Raw genomic sequence first — 16,244 nt, forward strand, 5'->3', positions numbered from 1 at the left:
TAAAATCTTGCTGACTGGCTTTAGCTGAAACATTAAGTTAGCTAACTTCCGTAACAGCCGGCGAGCAAACACATAAATTATTTACAGGTTAGCAAATATTCAGTAAAGTTACTTACTCATTTCTTTGTGTTGTTTCCCCCCGAAACTGGGGACTATTTACACTACTGGCTGCTGCTTTCTACCAACCTGTTATGCTAGGAGGCTAGGCGCATGTTAACGGAGGTCACGTGACAAAATCAGCTGATTCTCCGCCGCTGGTTGGTCAAAGGTTGGCACGAGGGGGGCGTTGTTTTCGCCTTCGCGTGCTGTCGGAAATGTTGAAATTAAAACAGGAAGGCACATAAATGAACAACCTGGCAAACTACTGCAAAACATTTGAGCATTATTTAACTTGTTAGGTTGATCTGTATCTGTAGGGTGTTAAATAAAACAGGCTTTGTTTATTTTATTTATATAGAGTATTTGATAGGGACAATGCAAATTAACGTAGTACAACTTTAGCCTGTTCCAAAAAGGTGTAGTAAATGTTTCACTTATAGAGATTATTATTATTATTATTATCATTATTATTATTAATAACATTTTTCAAGATAAACTGTACATTGCACACGAGTAAGGTATATTTAAAAATAACATACAAATTAGCATTTTAGTCTTACATCTGAAACAATTTAAAATATACTGTGCATACAAGAAAAAATAAAAGGAAAACAATAAAACAAAAATGAAAAACATTGACACACAATCTGACACAACAGAAAGAAAAGAACAATCCAGATAACATTACATTGTACAAGGGAGAAATAAATCAAAATATATACAGCCTATTTGTTTTAATTAGATCTAAATTTACCAATTACTTGAGAGGTCTTAATTGCTTTTTTTAAAATCTTAGAAATAGAATGAAAGAGGTGGTTTAATTCAGTACAAAACAAATATTAGGGGTGATTTAAAGCACTTTAGCTTTAAGTTAGAGAACATCGTCAGTGGAGTGAGAGCCTGTATTAGTGTTAAGAAACAAGACCATGTCCTCCAAAACATAAAGATATTATAGCTATTGCTAATTTCAAACCCCTGTCTCTAGTTAGGCTTTTAATAAAGATGGTAAAAAAAAAGATTACAACATACAGTTACATTAAAAAAAACCACACACAATAATAACACAAGACACAAATTTCAAGGTAACATACACTTTTGACACTCAACTATAAGACACTGTAAAATATATAATTTGTTGCTACACCCCTGATCTAAAGAAAGGATCATATCGTACTTTGTGGAGTAATAGTGAGTTCCCAGTTGAACGAGCAGAACAGTGATAAGTGAAGGCAGCATCAGGTTAAAGGTTGCGGCTTTAAAGGGAAGCAGCACACAGTGTCCTTACATAGAAATGTGAAACAGAGTCACTGCACACTGAAACCAGCGACAGAGCAGCATTAAAAACACTGTGAGGGATGCAACCAAGGATAAATCAATAATTTCACATCATTCCGCTTTAGTTACTTTACAGAATAAGGTTTTTGCATCATAACATAACAAGAGTTTATCAGATACGATGTTTTGTTATAAATCTATTAACCAAACAGTTTATACAAATACATATAATTTGGGGTTTTATATGATTTTGAGTTGCTGTTTATTCTTCTTTTTAAAGTAATTTAAGTGGGGTGTTGTGTTTTTTGTCATTTATTTTAATAAATTTGAGTTTGTTGATAAACAAGTCTTTTTTTTAATATGAAATAATTATTAAATAATTTTTGGGGAGTTTTTTTTATGTTTTTTTTTTGTTAAAAAAAATATTTTTTTGTCGTCATTGATTTTAATATTTTTGAGGGTTTTTTATTCTTACTTTGAAACTCACTTGTATTCACTTTTATTTGAGTATTTTCACAGGGTGGTTATAGGCTATTAGCTGCTACGTTTACTTAAGTAAAGGATCTGGATACTTCTTTTATCACTGGCGCTGAGCTTACATGTGTCTATTCATCTCGTAATGTATGCCCCTCTGTCTCCCTCTCTGCCTGTCTCCCACCATCACTACCACCAAATTGGGAGCCTGTCTCTATGACAACGTGGTGCAGGCGGGGTTTGCCAGCTGGAGGCAGAGTCAGTCAGTGCTCAGTTGGCATCACCGGCTCCAAACCTCCACACCGCATCACGCCCTGAGTGGAATGGAAGAAAAGGACAAGAAAGAAAATGTATGTAGCTGCGCGCACTTTGTCGGCTTTATGGCATGCATTGCATGGATTCTGCAAAATTATGACTCCTGCATGTCTTACTGAACGGAATACAGTTTGTCCAGCTGAGTCACTGATTGTTTAGGATGCGGATCAATAAAGCTATTGTTCCCATCGGGGCCAGAAGCTGCAGCTGAGCGCAAGATTGAGACCTCAGCGCTGCATGATAAAGGACAACAATGCAATAATAAACTGAGTGTGTTTAGCGGTATAGGCCTCATCCTGTGAGAGCGCTCATCTAAACATCTCTATTGTTTCACAGGGGGAGTACACCGGAGAGATAAAGGGTGGGCTGCGGCCTTCAATGAAGCTGGTTGTTATGGGAATTATTAACAAAAAACCCAAGAAGTAAGTACATACACCTGTTTTCACTTCGCGTTTTAAACATTACTGATATACTGTTGCGCACATGACGTGGCAGCCAATTTAAGTGAGTGAAAAAAATGTCCAAAAAAGGATTTTTGAAGCGCACAGACAGCTGTTGTCTGTGTTTTTGTGCATGTGCCAACCACCCAGAAAGTCCCCGTTTTGGGAAAATATCTCTGTAATGCCAGCGCGTTTCCTAATTATAGGTCAGTATGTGAATGCGCGTGGGAGAGCTGCAAAATCCCATGAAATCTGTACAGTCACGCCGGAATTTCTTTGGTTGATAACATCAGCTGCTTATTTCAGTCGTAAATTAAAGTCCAGAAGATGATAATTTGGCTGCACAAAAGAAAACACACTGTGCAAAAATAAAATGTGAATCAGAACTTTACTCTTTCCTTAAATAGGCAACTGAATGCAACATGACGGAGCTTTTCAGTAATTTAGAGTTTTTGGAGTGATTTTCTTTTCTTCTTACTTTTTAAAAAAATAATTTTGAGCTGTTTTTTTGGTAGGCTATATGTGTTTATTTATTAAAAAAAAATATTTTGCATTGGATACTTTTCCTTTTAATTGCTTACTTTAGTACATTTTCCTAATAATACTAACTTTCTTTTACTTGAGTATAATTTCAAATCAGGACTTTTACTTGTACCAGTATTTTTCTGTGTCAGTGGATTAACAGAGAATTAATTGCCAACTATTTTGATATTTTGATGTCTTTTCCATCTGTAATATTTAATAATTTTGAGTTTTGGGGGTTGCTTTTTTTAGATAGATTTTTTTTCTCATTCATTTACATGATCTATTTCCCTTTTTTGTTCTCATTTTAAAAAAATAATAATTTTGAGTTTGTTGGGTGCATATGGGTTTTATTTCTAATAAGATAACCTTGTGTGATCACTTTATAAAAATAAATAAATTCAAATCATTTACTTACTGTAAATAAAACTAGTAATTCTACATTGTAATAATATTTCTTTGTATGTAAAATTCCTGGACTCAAACTGTTACTTGAGTAAAAGTGCAGGAGTGACAGCAACATAATGTACTTAAAGTGTTAAAAGTAAAAGTATAAATTATGCAGAATGGCTCCTGTTAGTGTTGTATTAATGCATTGACATGTGAGTAATACCTAGATATAGCTGGTTTAGGATAACCTACATTTAAATATATAATTTTGGATAGTTTTGTATAGCAGTGCATCCTCAGTATTCCTATGCAAAGCAGTAGACATATAACATAATACAAAACTGAAACACTGGATTAAACTGGTAGCCTATACCTCAAAACTATATAGAACAGTAATTGTACTTTTCTTTACTGGGAGTTGGATATAAATGTTTTGTATGAGAAATTCTCCAGCAGGAATAGGCCAATGTGCCTTCTACATATTTCCCAGTTTTGCAGTGTGTTCAAACTCATTATCAAAAATCAATTCGTTTTTCAGTTGTTTTCATTAAATGCCTCATTACAGTACAGTTGTAATAAAAACCAGAAGATGTCACTGTTCTCCAAAGAATGTACAGAGATTCTTAACCTTGTCTAATTCATCAGAAGAAGATAATGACAGCAGACAGACAGAAAACTTATATGTCAGCAGTGGCAGAGGAAGTATTTAGATCTTTTACTTTAATACCACCCTGTGAGAGTAGTCTGTTAAACTATGATTAAAAAAATATGTAAGTATAATGGGCAAAATATATTAAAAGTACTAAGTAAAAGTGCTCATTAAAGTGATTGTTATATTATTATATACTATATCATTAGATTATTATTATCATTATTACTTATGTATCTGTAGAAGTAGGATTTTACTCTTGTAGTTGGTTGAGATGGTGCTCAATTTAAAAAAAAAACCAAGATATCGGACTGTAACAAATGATGATTTTTATCATGACATCTTATTTCTCCAATGAACTGATTGTTTGGTTTGTTAAAATTAAGAAAACTGTGATAAATAGGCCACTGTCACAATGAGCCAGAGCCCAAAGGTGCTACAACAACAATGCTTTTGTTTGTCTAACCAACAGTCCTCACCTCAAAATTAAAACAAAAAAATGTAGCAAATCTTCACATTTGAAAAGCTAGAATCATGAAATACCTTTTAACATGTTTTGTGTGCAAAAATCTGAATTTGTAAAGTAAAATAGCTGTCAAAAAAGTGTATCAGAATACTAGTATAAAGTGTCATGAGACAAAAACGCTCAAGTTAAATACCTTAGATTTAAGTGGTAAATGTACTTAGTTAAGTCCGCTGTGTCAGTATTTTCTTTGTAAACTTTTTGTCTGTCCCTGATGTCGCATGTGTGTCTGAGCAGCATGGAGGTGATTCTGTCGAGTACACCTCAGGAGGAGGAAACAGAGGGGGACGTGGGACTTCAGTTGAAGGTGAGCTTCATGGATAAAGCCGTCCAACGCAACGCCCGCCTGGCTGGGAAGTGGGGAAGACCTGAAACTACTCTCTCCTTCTTTCCTTTTGCAGCTGGAGAATCCTTCAAGGTACTTTTACTTTACCTAATATACTGTATACTGAAAATTGGTTTGATTTCTTTGTCAAACATATATATATGCACACACACACACACACACACACACACACACACACACACACACACACACGTATACATATACATATACAATATACAAACTCCCCAGCCATAGCGCAGTTAATGGCAGCTCTTCATTTTTTACCAGCTGTAATATTAAAGTGATGAAAACATTAATGCATCAGTAATTATAATGCAGTAATTTATACAGTAATTCTGAAATGGGACATTCTGCATAATGATTACTTTTACTTTTGATACTTAAAGTATATTTTGATGCTGGTACTTGTGTACGTTTTCTTGAGTAAGATTTTGATTGCAGAACTTTTAATTGTGAGTATGTTACACTGTATTATTGCTACTTTTACCCTTTAAAACCTGAGCAAATTGATTTGATTGTTTCAAAAGCATGAGGAAAAGGCAATTAGTTACCTAACCAGATGTGGCCCAAAAATGAGCTTTTTTTAAGTTTCAAGAAAATCAACTGAAAATAAGACCAAAAAAAGTGAAAAACAAAAACAAGCATGAAAATCAAAATGAATAAGAAAAAAAATTATTTATTTTTTATAGGCTATTTTATCATATTTTTTCTGTAGCATAATTATATATTAAAAAATGTATGTAGTTTTCAGGACATTTTTCCCTTTTTTAAATTTCCTTATTCTCCCCTATTTTCAAAAACTAATACATTGCTAATTTTCTTGTTAACTTTTACTGATTTATTTTCAGTTTGTGGGAGATTTCTTGCCCAGTTGGTCATTGCATTTTTCCACCTTTTCGAAAGAAAAATCAAACCAATTTGCTTAGGTCGCAAAAGGTCAAATAGCTTGTGAAAGCTTTTTAAATGCAACACAGGAAAAATGATATCGATCCAGGTTTCAAGGGATTAAGTAAAAGATCTGAGTACTTCTTCCACCACTAAATATTTTATACCCATCATTCTGCATACTCTTCTACTAAATGGGACTGTGCACTTTGTTTACATTTTAGGCTAATATATGCACCTTCAAATATAACTGACTGAGCCTCTCCTTTATCTCCTCTGTCTGTTAGATGGAGATCGTTTGTGAGCACCAGCAGTTTCGTATCTTGGTGGACGGACAGCCTCTATGTGGATTCACCCACCGGCTCTCGCGGCTCGCCTCCCTCACTGCCTTACGAGTCTTTGGAGACCTACAGCTCACCAAGGTGGCCTAGCAGCAGCGTCTCGTAGACCAACAACATGAGGATGTTCTGGGAACAGTGTACAATAGTTAGAATAGAGCTACTTTTTGAGTGAATGATTAACCTCAAGATGGGGAAAAACAAAGTAAAACCTGCCTCGTAATCACGTGTAAAGACAAAGTGCCTTCACTAGATTACCTGTTTGGGGACTTGAAGATAATGACTGAATGTAACAGTCATTATTTAAATGTCTAAAATCAACTGAGGAATGTGATTCAAAATGAAAGCAAATGTGGTCGAAAAGCTATAACATTTTCCCTTTGCACAAACGTGATGTGTCACTGCCGTCAGAAGGAGTGCCGCATCCGTCTTTTGTGCGTTAACAAAAAATCTCAGACGTTTTTTGTCTTTGATTTCTCTGGGGGTTAACCTTTGAAAGCACTTACGTTTACGAGCGCCTGCATGAAGATGAATGTTTCTGAAATCAGCTGATTGTCATTCTGTGGCCGACTAAGTACTGTAACAGGTGTAATAATGTAAAACGAGTTAGCCGACATTAGTGCATGCCAGTGATCATTCCTCTCAGTTTGCCTTCAGACTAAAACAGCTGGAGGGATTTTAGGTTAGCTCATACTTTCTGTTTATTGATATCAGCTTTGCCCACTGAGTTGTGTACTTTTCTCTTCCCCCTGAGCACTTTTTATTATGTGAATGTTTCATATTGGCTTTACTTCACTGCAATAAATCACTTTTGTTGTTATGTTTGTGTTGTTGTCCGCCTTGTGGTCGACTAATGCTGTGGAGATTCACTCCCAAAACCAATGCTACAGTAGGATCAAATAACACTGAGGTATTGTATCACTAATGATTTCACTGGAAAGAGCCTGTAAACCAACACCAGCTCAGCCTGAGTCACTCAGATAAAGGCTCGACTCAGCTTGCTGAGTGGGAGTGCCTGTCTGTGATTTCTGGAAGCCGCCGGCCTCAAATCAGACTTGATGATTGCAAGAAACACCACCCGAGGATTTTCTTGTCTCTACTTGTACTTCCTCTAGGTGTCTGATCCTTTATCAAAAAGCTGTATAAAATATTTCGCTCAAGGTTTCTGCAGCGTTCACCAAGTTAACCATTTGAAACCTGTATTTTTGTCACTTTTTTTGAGCTACATTGAACCTTTGAATCCTGTGCAAATTGGCAAATTTGGGGAAAAAAAACAAACACAATGAACAACTTGGCAAGAAACGCTGCACAAATTGCAAAAAATGTTTTCGATTTAGAAAATTATGTTTAGAAGGCATGTTGTTGAATGGCATGAATGTTTAGAAGTTTGGAAGGCATATTTTCCTTAAAAAGTTTGGCCATGTTTTTTTTTCTTTTAAAGAAATCAAGCCATAAAGGTTTGGAACCGCTGGGTAATTCATTATTACATATTACAGTCTTACTATATAACTAAATATTATTTTAAGGAAAACCTTCACCTGCAAATTAAAAATAGTGGATTATATGTGGTGAATAAAAAAGTGTTTAATCATGAAGAAATCTTGTAAAATACATTATGCAGTGTGATTGCCAGAGAAATTGCTACAAATGTGGGGCTTTTAAAACCCTTTTAAGTCACATTTCACAAACTTTAAAATTCAGAATAATGAAGCTGAAAGCACAGATATGTCTGAGATAAATGAGCAGAAATGTTTTATGACCACTAACACTTTCATGTAAAAAAAAATTGCATGTTCCTTGTTTGTTGCTACAGTTAACATTCACAGAATGTAAGTCTTTTTTTTTCTTCTTAATAAATGAGTCGATATGTTAGGAGGTGAAGTTTTAACTCCCTGTCTGCTCTCTGATCGCATCGATCCACTCCATCTTGTCCTGGTTGTTCGGAGCCTGGATGAAGTAATGTATGTCTGACTGAGTGATGATTTTAAACAAGTTGCCTTGAATGTTGCCTTTTACACCTGCGGGAGAGTAAACAGCGTCAGTAATGTAGAACTGCATTAGGATGACTAAATAAGGCTGCTTTTGGACGGACAGAGAGAATCAAGCCGAAATAGTGCAATTAAACTTAATATGAAAAGCTAAATGGCACAGTCTGTGGAAAAAAAATAAGATTCCAAAATACACATTTTAATTTCATTTTTTAAATTATGGTTAAAAAAACCCCATTAAGTTTATTGTTTGCAGCTGCATGATCTTTAAAAGATAATGCTAGCCTTTTTCCCCCCATTTTTCTATATCTCTCATATATCTCACGAACAGACCAAAACTAACAATGCATTAATCATTACTTTATCACTTCCCTACTCTGTCTGTGGCTCTCAGACAGTAAAAAAAAGTGTTGCTTTTTACTTTATCATCTGAACTAAAGGTCATTGTAGATATAAGATAACATCATTTTGGGTTTCACAATCGTGCTGAAAGAGAGGATGCAGTGAGATGAGAATTTACACCAACTGTAGATATTTACAATCGCACCTGTGAGTTGGCCAGTGCAGTCAGAGCTTGGTCTCATGTATTTCCCTCATCAGATAATTAGATTTTGTTTTTAAACTTTTAAACTCAAAAAAAGAGGTAACTCCCAGATATAAAACGGATATATAAAACCAGATATATCAGTTCCTCTCATTGCTCGTCCTGTTTTGTAATTATCTGCTTGAATAACTGTTGTTTTAAAGAGTAAAATCCTCTGAAGCAGCTTCAGGTGCAGACAGTGACTCACCTATGGGAACTCCGTTATCGTCCAGCGAAGACACCAGACAGGCTCGCAGCGAGAAGCCGCCAACGGGGCTGACGTCATCCTGACAGATGACATAAGACAGGAAGTGGATGACACTCAAATTATGTGGAAGTGAGTTATGAGTGTTACGAGTAATGACGGCTTCAGAGTCAAACTGTAACCGCCCTGAGGCAGAGGCAAAGGAAACAACAGTTTTGTTTGGGTTGACTCTGTTGTCATCATAGACAGTATTTATTTAGGTAACGTAATGGTGTATTTACTTTCACACACACTCACCTTGGTGGGATCATAATAGTGAAGGTAAGACGGCTCTGAACGCAGCACAAACAGTCGTACCTTCCAGTTCTTCCTTCTGTGTCCCTGTGTTTGTAAAAGTGGTTGTCAGTAAGTTGAAGTGCAAATAAAAACTCATTTTGGGTTGCCAGGTTGTGAAAACCCCCTTTGGCTAGTATTCATTGTTTTATTATTAAATAAGTTGTAAAAAAAAAAAAAGATTTTTGTCTACGTTCCCTGAAACCCATAATAAAGCATTAATAATTTTATCAAATTAATTAAGCCATCAGGCAAACCTTATAAGCCCCCTTTTTTAACTGTATTTGATATGTATTTTGTGTTATTTCATCTTAACTGTATTACATTAAAATGATCTGGATTAAATTAATTAAATTATATTGTTATATTGGACATATTTCATATGAGTTGGGGCTACATATATTTGGAAGATGAAAAACCTGCCCACAATTTAATTGATTTCATCAAGTGAGTTATTTCATAGAGTGCTTTAGTTTTTGGTCAACAATAATAAGATGCATCAGGTTATACAGTGTGTTTACCTGTTTGAGTAGATATCCTCTCTTTATAACTTTTCCACTGAGCTCCACTGCAGACAGCGACGTCTCCGCCTTCACGCTGCCTCTCTTCTTTAAACTGTCAGACTGCGATTCAACATAAACATGCTGATTAAAAGCAATTTCAACCTGCTAATATGTGGACTTACACTGAAAATGTTCTTAGTGTGACATTATGCAGCAATTAGGTGCTTGAGGTCAGTGCGACACTTCTGGTACTCACAAAGCTGTAGAGTGCAGTGGAGTCGTCCACGAACTGCTCACTGAGGCCGGCAGTACGGAGAGCCGCCACACTCTTCATGCCGACGGTCCGCAGGAAACCCTCCTCCAGCAGGGCTGAGGCAAGCGTTATGGCCTCCACACGGGTCAGAGCCAGCTGCATGAACACCAGCCAGTCCACCACCTCTGAACCTGCAGGGACATCACATATGTTTACATCTGTATGTAACACTGAAACCAGATACAGCAGATAGATGGAAAAAATTACATCAGATTCAGAGAAAAATGGACATCAACAGAGAGAAAAAATGAACGGATATGTAATATATATTGCCAGGATATATTTGGGGTTTAAGTAGGTTATTAGATATAAATACAATAATACAACACAATAAATACAATATTACAGATCATATCGTATCGAATCGTACCGAAACTGTATCCCATGCCCTACTTTTTACTCCACTTTTACTGCATTCTACTTTATTTTTCATTTCAGTGAAATTTTTTTAAACTATTATTGCAATGCATTACAGTGCAGGCCCACATCTAAAGCAACTGCATCCAAAAAGGTCCTATAAACACACACACACACACACATATATATATATACAGTATATAGAACTGCAATTGCCTAAAAACTCAGGTATACAATTCAAAACCTTATTTCATTAAAAGCTAGGAAAACAACCTAAGTTACAGAAGATAAGTAACTGAATTCCTGAGCACCATGCAAGAATTATAACCAAGCAGACAGTTCCCATTCAACAAACTGAGAGGTTAAAAAAGCCGTATGCATTTGAGATTACAGAGGAATAAAAAAGATGTTGTAAATGTTCACCTGAGAAACAGTTGCTGTACGTGCTGCCCTGCTCCACATGGGCACTCATCGTGATACCACTGTGGACGTCATACATGGTGTCCAACACTTTGCTTCAAAAGTGACAAAGAGAAAGACAAAAAAAGTCATAAACAAGCCGAGACAAAAGGTTTGCAGGAAAACATGTGGAAAATGTCTGTGTGGGTGAAGTTTTGTTTGTACGACTTACCTCAGATTAACTTTGGTAAAATGGGATCCAGCAGGGTCTTCCTCATTTGTCACCTCCCCGCCTTCAGCTGGCCGCAGCTTGTCGACCGCAGCAGTGATGTCACCGGCCCAGTTGTCTCTTTCCTCCCGGGAACAAGCCTCCAAAAAATGATCCACCCCATTTTTTGTGTGGAGCTTGAACACCAACTAGGACAAAAAGAGACTGACGTTCAGTCTTGTTGACAAATTTGGCCAAAAACTGAATAACAAATTGTTTCTCAGAGTTGGTGGATGATGAAGATCAGGTCCTGACAAAACAGTAACCTGAGGCAACACGTGTGAAAGGATCAGAGCGCCTCAGCCGCTGACGACACACCTTCACTGAGGTTTCTACCAATAAAATCATAAACAAAAGGAAAACACTGGACAGAAAATGTAGTGCAACCATGTTAAAAGACAGAAGTGGGGACACAGCATAAAGTACACTTGTACCAGCATTGGTATGGAAGCACTGTACTTTAATACAATTTTGACATACTTGTACTTAACTGGAGTATAATCATTTTTTCCTGCTACTAAAGTATTGGAGTTGAGAACAATTTAAGGTATTTGTACTTGACTCTTTTCTTTTCATCCCAAACTGAAAAATGTACCTTTCACTTCATTGCATCTATCCTATCGCTTAAGCAACTGGTTACTTTACAAATACAGATTTTTGCATAAAAAACAAAAGAAGAGTTTATGAAAATATGTTTTACTAACAAATAATCTAAACAATTGTTCATACAAGTAGAACTGATATAATTAGTCAATAAATAAATAAGCTGATTGGTAGATAATGTATTGGCAACTATTTTTGATAAACATTTCAATCATTTTCTTTTATTTTTAATAATTTTGAAGTCTGGGTTTAGTTATTTCTGCATTTTGTACTTTTAATTTTCATACTTAAAATGTGTTTTTTTTATTATACGTACTTTAACTTAAGTCAATTTTTCAATGCAGGAATTTTACTTTTGACAGAGTACTTTTATAGTCTGGTATGAGTACTTTTACTTAAGTAAAAGAACATAATTCTTCCCCAACAACTGCATTTCAGAGGGAAATATTATACTTGTTACTCCACGACATTTATTTGATAACTCATTAGGTACAGATTACATAAAAAAACATTATTATTTTATATGATGTGACGCACTATTTTACTTATAACCAACCCAGTGGTACACAAAGTACACTGTAGGCTCCGCATTCATGAACTACATTAAAATGCACTTATATGTATTCATCAGTGATAGTCAGACAGATTTTTAATAATATAACTTTTTGCACTGCCTTTGAAACTTCTGTTTATCTTAAACATAACAAGTAACAGCTGAGTCTGGAATAACTCACCGGCCGATTTTCGCACTCCAGAAAAGGACAAGTTATCACACAATCCTTCAGGATGATTTTCCCTCGCTGACACGAGTCTCTTCTGCCTCCATCGTATTTGTAATAGAGTAGTTTGTCTGGCATCAACACAAACCAGCGTGCCTTCCAGTTGTGCACAATGTGACCCTGAAATAAGTCGATTAAAAATGATCAAAACTTTTTTCAGAAAAGCAAAACACTCTTCTCTTTCAAAGGTCTTGCCAGCATTTAGTATCTCACATTAGTATGATATTATATAAGCTTCTTAGATTTGAATGATTTAAGTTTGCTTCAGTCTCAGAAAAAAGCCAAAATTCTGTCCCAAAAACAGAAATACAGATACTTTTACCATTTTGTTAAATTTGCTAAATCCCTTCCTATGCTACAAGTCACACTGACACGATTAAACCCATATTCAACAGCACCGTGTGTGTATTTCAGAAAAACCTCTTACCCTTTTCACCAGGAATCCTTCTCTCAGAGTCCCATTGTTTTTCGTGGTATCCATTCGGTTCAGCGTAATCTTTGCAAGTGAACTTTGCCTGTTCCTGCCTGCTCAGGTTTTCTAATGAAGAGGGGAGTGCGTCACCCTCTTCACACACACACCCACACACACCTTGCTCAACAGTGAGAGGCTGAACCAATCCAGTAATTTCTGCTAATCACCACATGAGGACGCACTGACTCCTTCAGAGGCTCAGCACAGCTGATATGTGCACAACAGTTTCACAGAACTTGTTTGCAATGAAAATCTCAGAAAGTAAAAGAAAATAAAATATATTTGTGGTAGATAGTAACTGCAAAAAGGAATAATGTAAGCCAGAATGTAATAAATGTATGTGCATCACAGGAATTAATGAATATATAAGTAAATAGGTTGTAAAACAGTAAGTGCAAATATATAAAAGTAAAGAAACAATAGTGATAAGCTCATTCATTATGTTTTATTAATTATTTCTGGATGTGTATATATATATATTTTTTTATTGATCTAATGTTTACTGAATGGTTTCTACTCTGTTGTCATTTCTGCTTTTTTGTATTTTTCTGTAAAATATTAATTTAGGGTTTTGGTTTGTTTTTACTTTGTTTTTGTTTGCTGTCTTCAAGTTGGCTTCCTGACGTCTCTTGACACATTTTTGTTTTTGTTTGTTTAAATCATCTTAAGAAGCTTTTAATTGTATGCAACTAAACTAAACTAAACTCAAGCCCTCATGAATCTTTGAATGCTTGAATGTGAATTTCTGAGCATAAAATAAAGTTATATCAATAATGTCCTGTCCAAAAAAATAAAACTAAGCCAACCACCACATGTGTTACCTAAGAAAATGCTAAATTATACATCTTCCTTCATAATTTTAAGTGGTAATAGTTGTATAAATATGAACCTGTTGTGTAAAAGTCTAGAAGAGAGACAGAGAAGATTAGAAAAAGATTAAAAGTCCTCTCACCTCCATGTGAAATGTCTTCTTCCTGAAATGACCCTGTGGGTGACCTCTGACCCCAGTTCTGAAAATTTCACTGCCATTAGATTTAACAGCGCCCTCTAGGAACCAAGATCTAAAGAATATGACAACCAATCCTGGATTTTCTCTTTGTGTGTGGAGAAAAAAGGGGAAATCTTTCTAAATCAAAAGCTCAAAAGAAGTTTTTGCCCCATCAGTTTCAGTATGTGAAGAATTTACATCCAAGAGATGAAGCTGTAAGAAACATCCCGACAGATGAGATTTTTTAAATCCCATTTTGATTAAAAAACAGCAGCTGGTGGTCAAAGAAAACTTCCAGCAGCAACAATGGAAGTAAAGACAGTGAAACAAAACAATACAACACAAACCAGGAAATACAGCTCTGGCTTTAACTGACTGAACTGAAGGAAATGTGGTCAAAGAAAAACAGAGATAAAGCAAAAACATGTATGCAGAGGGATGTGTGTAAGTGTGAGGGCAAAAGAGATGAGTGGTTTTAGGGGGGAATGAGGATACAAAAATGTATTTTATCTTACATAGTTTGTGAATGTTTGTACGTAAATCATTGTGTAATCCTTTTTTAAAAAAAGGAGAAAAAAAGAAGTAAATTCTATTAAAATAAATGAAATAAATAAATAACTACATACATTATTATTACCATCATCATAAATAATTAGGTTATGAATCAGTGTGTGTGAGATGTAAGTGTGTATGTTAGAGAGATGGGGGGTGTTATGGTCAATTATCTATTCATTTTAAAACAGCAAAGGCAGATGAAGAAACAACAACACTTTCGTCATCATTCACTTGGACTGATGCTGATTCTTCATCACTCACTTTTTGTCTTCAGTGGGATGACCTTACATGCTGCTGTCCAGGCAAAAAACACAGAGGGCCCAGGTGTGGCTCTTGAGGTTGAAGACGACCCCTGACCCAGATCCTGCAACACAAAGAAGAACAGCAGACCGATGGGACACCTAGTGGAGCAGAGGGGTCATCACAACCATGTAATGCCACCTATTTCAGGGGAAATCTGGAAAAAAGCTGGATGAGAGAGAGACATGTATCTTTCTTTTCTCAGTTACAGGTCTCCCTTAAACTCCTCGTTGAGTCTCCCAGGTGAAGAAACCCGCACATACAAGCATGTGTTTATGAGACAACTGGAATGTGCAGCAGACTCAACGTGGCAACCGGCCAAATGACTGCCAGGAAAAGAATCTGTTCAGCACATAAAGGAACAATAACCCCGAATCCTGCTTGTGAAAGTCGAGCACCTTGCTTGAGTAAAAGTCAAACATGCTCCTCTGAGCCGAGTGTTAAGTCAAGTCCCAGGTTAAGGTGTGTCTGGAATGCCCTCTGTGTAACATTAACCATAAATCAAACATTAATTACGTAAAATAAAGATGATGGTGTTTTGGCACGCCAGGATGTAGAGGGCTCTGACGCAGGTCAGCTCACGTGGGGCGCCCCGTTGTCCTGGTCACACACACTATAAATGCAAACACTTGCTTGACTCTGTTTTCTTGGTCCAAAGACTTATTGTTCACTGGGTGTGTGTTTGCGTGTCCACGTCCACAGCTGGTTACACAGAGCCAGTCAATCTAATGCTTTATGGGACTGAAACAGAGACACAATAACTCCCTCTGGAGTGACACATATGGGGGTTTTAATCCCAAACAGGACAAATTTGCCTGTCAAAAATCTTACTTTATACTCAAAATGATAATTTGAATATATAAGACGATCACACCCCTGATATTTCACACACTCACTGTAATAATTATTTTGTTTTTCCATGTAGGAAACTGTCTTTTAAGTGAGGACACTGCAATTCTCAAAACACATTTAATTGAAAACCTGAAACCTTTCAGAGGAAATTGTTTTGATTCTTCCCAAAAATGACAAATGTCCTTTTCTGCAGGCATCTTCAAATGTTGTGGATGAGATTGCGATTGCCCACATACAGAGGTGACATTAAATTGCCTTCATAATGAAGGGTGAAATTGAAAAACAGGATGTCCAACAGTGAAGAGGAGGAGAAGGAACGTGGCAGATTCTCTTGCTGTTTGCCTTGAGATTTCTCAACCAGTGGCCTCTTCAATAAAAAGTGATACGGTGACGCTTTGGTTTATGGTTGTTGACCTATTTTACAAGTGCTGCACTCCAGCCTGTTTTCCACAAATCAGTCTCATTTCATATAAAATCTTGGCATTACTGT

The 16,244-nt window shown here is 36.2% G+C and overlaps 3 protein-coding genes across 8 annotated transcripts in view; 1 reads left to right on the forward strand and 2 right to left on the reverse strand.

Annotated features, from left to right (window-relative positions):
- zfyve26 (zinc finger, FYVE domain containing 26) overlaps positions 1-203 on the reverse strand; it is a 39,268-nt gene extending 39,065 nt beyond the window's left edge. For all 6 annotated transcript variants that reach the window (XM_042500582.1, XM_042500578.1, XM_042500581.1 and 3 more), the window contains exon 1: positions 117-203. The gene's annotated coding sequence lies outside the window, so the exon portion shown is untranslated. The remainder of the gene's footprint in view (positions 1-116) is intronic.
- Positions 204-1,997: 1,794 nt separating this feature from the next.
- si:ch211-10a23.2 (Galectin-related protein A-like) lies at positions 1,998-7,781 on the forward strand. Its single transcript, XM_042500744.1, has 4 exons — positions 1,998-2,198; positions 2,500-2,585; positions 4,925-5,105; positions 6,206-7,781. The coding sequence occupies exons 1-4, from the start codon at positions 1,998-2,000 to the stop codon at positions 6,347-6,349; spliced, it is 612 nt and encodes a 203-aa protein (XP_042356678.1). The 3' UTR covers positions 6,350-7,781.
- A 39-nt stretch (positions 7,782-7,820) lies between these two features.
- On the reverse strand, positions 7,821-13,126 carry plek2 (pleckstrin 2). The gene is made up of 9 exons (XM_042500066.1): positions 13,015-13,126; positions 12,543-12,707; positions 11,170-11,354; positions 10,962-11,053; positions 10,125-10,312; positions 9,887-9,988; positions 9,330-9,413; positions 9,036-9,114; positions 7,821-8,274 (listed from the first exon to the last, which is right to left on the reverse strand). Exons 1-9 carry the CDS (start codon positions 13,066-13,068, stop codon positions 8,141-8,143), a joined length of 1,083 nt encoding a protein of 360 aa, XP_042356000.1. The 5' UTR covers positions 13,069-13,126; the 3' UTR covers positions 7,821-8,140.
- Between the last annotated feature and the right edge of the window lie 3,118 nt (positions 13,127-16,244).

Source organism: Plectropomus leopardus, chromosome 14 (assembly GCF_008729295.1).
Source record: "Plectropomus leopardus isolate mb chromosome 14, YSFRI_Pleo_2.0, whole genome shotgun sequence".
Classification (NCBI taxonomy): Eukaryota; Metazoa; Chordata; class Actinopteri; order Perciformes; family Serranidae; genus Plectropomus; species Plectropomus leopardus.